This window comes from Nanorana parkeri, unplaced genomic scaffold (genome assembly GCF_000935625.1).
Source record: "Nanorana parkeri isolate BGI_ZX_2015 unplaced genomic scaffold, ASM93562v1 scaffold3183, whole genome shotgun sequence".
NCBI classification, from domain to species: Eukaryota; Metazoa; Chordata; class Amphibia; order Anura; family Dicroglossidae; genus Nanorana; species Nanorana parkeri.
The window spans coordinates 38,063-41,698 of record NW_017309451.1 but is presented as its reverse complement, the minus strand read 5'-3'; the positions used below and the strand labels follow the sequence as shown (position 1 = coordinate 41,698).

At 53.8% G+C, this 3,636-nt stretch overlaps 1 protein-coding gene across 1 annotated transcript in view; it reads left to right on the top strand.

Annotated features, from left to right (window-relative positions):
- The window catches only part of ZMYM3 (zinc finger MYM-type containing 3), a 25,674-nt gene that overhangs the window by 16,165 nt on the left and 5,873 nt on the right, over positions 1–3,636 (top strand). The window contains exons 11-16 of the mRNA XM_018574719.1: positions 1,224–1,396; positions 1,828–2,002; positions 2,598–2,656; positions 2,959–3,028; positions 3,252–3,367; positions 3,470–3,633. Of these exons, the coding sequence (XP_018430221.1) occupies positions 1,224–1,396; positions 1,828–2,002; positions 2,598–2,656; positions 2,959–3,028; positions 3,252–3,367; positions 3,470–3,633 (757 nt within the window). The remainder of the gene's footprint in view (positions 1–1,223; positions 1,397–1,827; positions 2,003–2,597; positions 2,657–2,958; positions 3,029–3,251; positions 3,368–3,469; positions 3,634–3,636) is intronic.

Below are 3,636 nucleotides of genomic sequence, written 5' to 3'. Positions count from 1 at the left end.
CGTCTCCTGTCCCCTTTCCAGGACCACGTCTACCAGTTCTGTTGTAAGGATTGCTGTGATGATTACAAGCGCCTCCACGGAGTCGTGTCCCAGTGTGAATACTGCAAGCAGGAGAAGCTTCTCCATGAGAAGATCCGCTTTTCTGGGGTAGAGAAGAACTTCTGCAGTGAAGGTAAGTCCATCCTCGTAGAATGAAATGCTCATTATAAAACCTGAATCATTAGTACTTTCCACCCATGTGCCCCAAACGTGCGCTTTCCTGGTCAGGGGGCATGCACTGCTCACATACAGCCATAGTGCGTGCTCGGGAGGAGCTGCTGTCAATCACTGCCATGGTGGGAGGAGCAGGGTAGTGACTTAGAGCAGGGTTCAGGAGGGTAGGTGGAACAGAGCTGCTGTCAATCACTACCCTGGTGGGAGGAGCTTAGGGCAAGGGCTCAGGTGGGTAGATGGAACAGAGCAGCTGTCAATCACTGCCATGGTGGGAGGAGCATGGGAGTGGCTTAGGGCAAGGGCTCAGGAGGGTAGATGGAACAGAGCAGCTGTCAATCACTGCCATGATGGGAGTGGCTTAGGGCAAGGGCTCAGGAGGGTAGATGGAACAGAGCAGCTGTCAATCACTACCCTGGTGGGAGGAGCTTAGGGCAAGGGCTCAGGAGGGTAGATGGAACAGAGCAGCTGTCAATCACTGCCCTGGTGGGAGGAGCATGGGAGTGGCTTAGGGCAAGGGCTCAGGAGGGTAGATGGAACAGAGCAGCTGTCAATCACTGCCCTGGTGGGAGGAGCATGGGAGTGGCTTAGGGCAAGGGCTCAGGAGGGTAGATGGAACAGAGCAGCTGTCAATCACTGCCCTGGTGGGAGGAGCATGGGAGTGGCTTAGGGCAAGGGCTCAGGAGGGTAGATGGAACAGAGCAGCTGTCAATCACTGCCCTGGTGGGAGGAGCATGGGAGTGACTTCAGTGCTGCCCTTGCAGCCTCCTGCACGTTATGGTGGCTCCACTTTAAGTTGCCATGTTGTGTGTAGAGTTGCACGTGGCTTGTATTTGGGTCTGGGTTGTATCTCCGGCTCTTGCTGTATCTGATGATTGGAAACTCATTGTGAATAAGGTCCTGTACTATACTCCTGCTAAGTACTGTGCGTCCTCCATGTATGACGCATGTATAATGGCTGATCTGTGTGACATGCAGCCGCCTCTATAGTGACACGTATTCTCTTTGTACAGGTTGTGTGCTGCTATACAAGCAAGACTTTACCAAGAACCTCGGCCTGTGCTGTATAACCTGTACGTATTGTTCTCAGACCTGCCAGCGTGCTGTCACCGAAGAACTGGACGGCAGCACATGGGACTTCTGTAGTGAGGAATGCAAGAGCAAGTATCTGCTGTGGTACTTCAAGGTACGTTTCATGTCTATGGGGAGGCGTGGATAGGTCATGTCTATGGGGAGGCGGGGATTAGGAGGTCATGTCTATAGGGGAGGCGGGGATAGGAGGTCATGTCTATGGGGAGGTGGGGATAGGAGGTCATGTCTATGGGAGAGGCGGGGATAGGAGGTCATGTCTATCGGGGAGGCGGGGATAGGAGGTCATGTCTATGGGGGAGGCGGGGATAGAAGGTCCTGTCTATGGGAGAGGCGGGGATAGAAGGTCCTGTCTATGGGAGAGGCGGGGATAGAAGGTCATGTCTATGGGAGAGGCGGGGATAGAAGGTCATGTCTATGGGAGAGGCGGGGATAGAAGTGGGGAGGAGGTCATGTCTATGGGGGAGGGGGGGAGGCCGTTCCCATATTGTCGAAGCCCCTCACATGATGCTTTCTGTCCCCCCGCAGGCAGCCCGATGTCACGCATGCAAGCGGCAGGGAAAACTGGTGGAGACGATTCACTGGAGAGGGGAGATCAAACATTTCTGCAACCAGCAATGTCTGTTACGTTTCTACAATCAGCAGAACCAGCCGAATCTGGACACCCAGAAGGGGCCCGAGAGCTTGCTGCACAGTAAGAAAGGTGTGTGAGCAGGAAGTACTGCGTGGCCTTCCCTGGCTCCTCCCTCCTCATTAACATAATGACATCGTGAAATGCAACCTTCCCATTTTCATTACACCCCGGTGATGTCATCATTGGGTCTCTGTGCTTCTCATACAATGCAGGCAGACCATGGCTGGTGGGAGGAGCCGGCGGGCAGACCATGGCTGGTGGGAGGAGCCGGCGGGCAGACCATGGCTGGTGGGAGGAGCCGGCAGGGGGGCTGTACATAGCTTCAGGAAAACATCACAGCGCCCTGACTCTGTACTTCTCTCATGAGTCCTGATACAAGCAGTGGGCGGGCTCTTGGGAGGAGTTATGCAAATGTAGTGGGTGTTCCCAGGCAGGCCTTATTTGCATGAGATCCGCCCCTGGGTAACACCCACATGTGATGCTGAGCCTCCATGATTGAAAGAACTGGAATCCAATGCATGAAAGGGGCAGCTGGGATGGAGAGGAAAGGGCTAGATGATGCTGATCCGTCTGTTCATTGCTCAGGGTTCCTCTGGTTGAGTACGTCTGTCCTAGTACGGTATAAACCTGCGCCGAATATTTATGTTCTATATTCATTTTACAGGTCAAAGTGTAGGAACCAAAACCACCCCAAACTCGCAGGCGAAAAGCGAGAGCAGCCCGGTGAGTATCCCTGCCGATATGAAACAACCGGCGATGGTGCGTATGTCTTAGCTACCACCACTGCATCCACCCCCTCCCAGTAACCTTTCTTCTATATACTGCAATTGTCTGATACAATTACAGTACGAAAATGAATAAGAAATTAACGTAAACAAATACACGTGTGTGATTAACATGATTCATCCGTGTGCCATGTGAAAGGTTTACATGCTGCTACTGAGGTAGACCTGATCGCATGATGAACCCGCATCACTTGTGTTGCCGTCACTTGTTTATTGAATGTTTATCTTTTTTTTTTTTAGGCTTCACCAAAACCACAATCCCCGCAGACGGCCTCCGCCCCTCCCCCCCCGCCCAGTCCCACGGTCCCCCGCAATGGGGAGGGCTGAGGAGCGCTGGGGAGCGCTGAGGAGCGCTGGGGAGGGCTGAGGAGCGCTGGGGAGGGCTGAGGAGCGCTGGGGAGGGCTGAGGAGCGCTGAGGAGCGCTGGGGAGGACCTTTTTATGTTTTGGAGTGTCATCAGATGTTCGATATACGTCTGTCTGAAGCGTGGGAACGCCCCCGATGTCACATGGTTTGTTTGGTTTCTCCCCTAGAAGCGGATTGGAAGCCGCAGATCATCGTGCTGCCCATTCCGGTGCCCATATTTGTGCCAATTCCCATGAACTTATACTCTCAGAAAGTGCCTGTTCCCTTCACCATGCCCCTTCCGGTGAGTCTCCTTCCACTCTGTATTATGCATGGAGTAGCCCCGGCCTGGTTGTCGGATGGCTGGTGTTCCCCTTTATAACCGGCGGTTTCCTCCTTTCGGTAGGTGCCTGTGCCGCTGCTGCTTCCCACCACTCTGGAGAGCACAGACAAAATCTTGGAAGCCATTGAAGAGCTGAAAGTGAAAATCCCGTCCAACCCCCTGGAAGCCGATATCCTGGCCATGGCGGAGATGATTGCAGAAGCCGAGGAGCTGGACAAATCCTCCGCTTT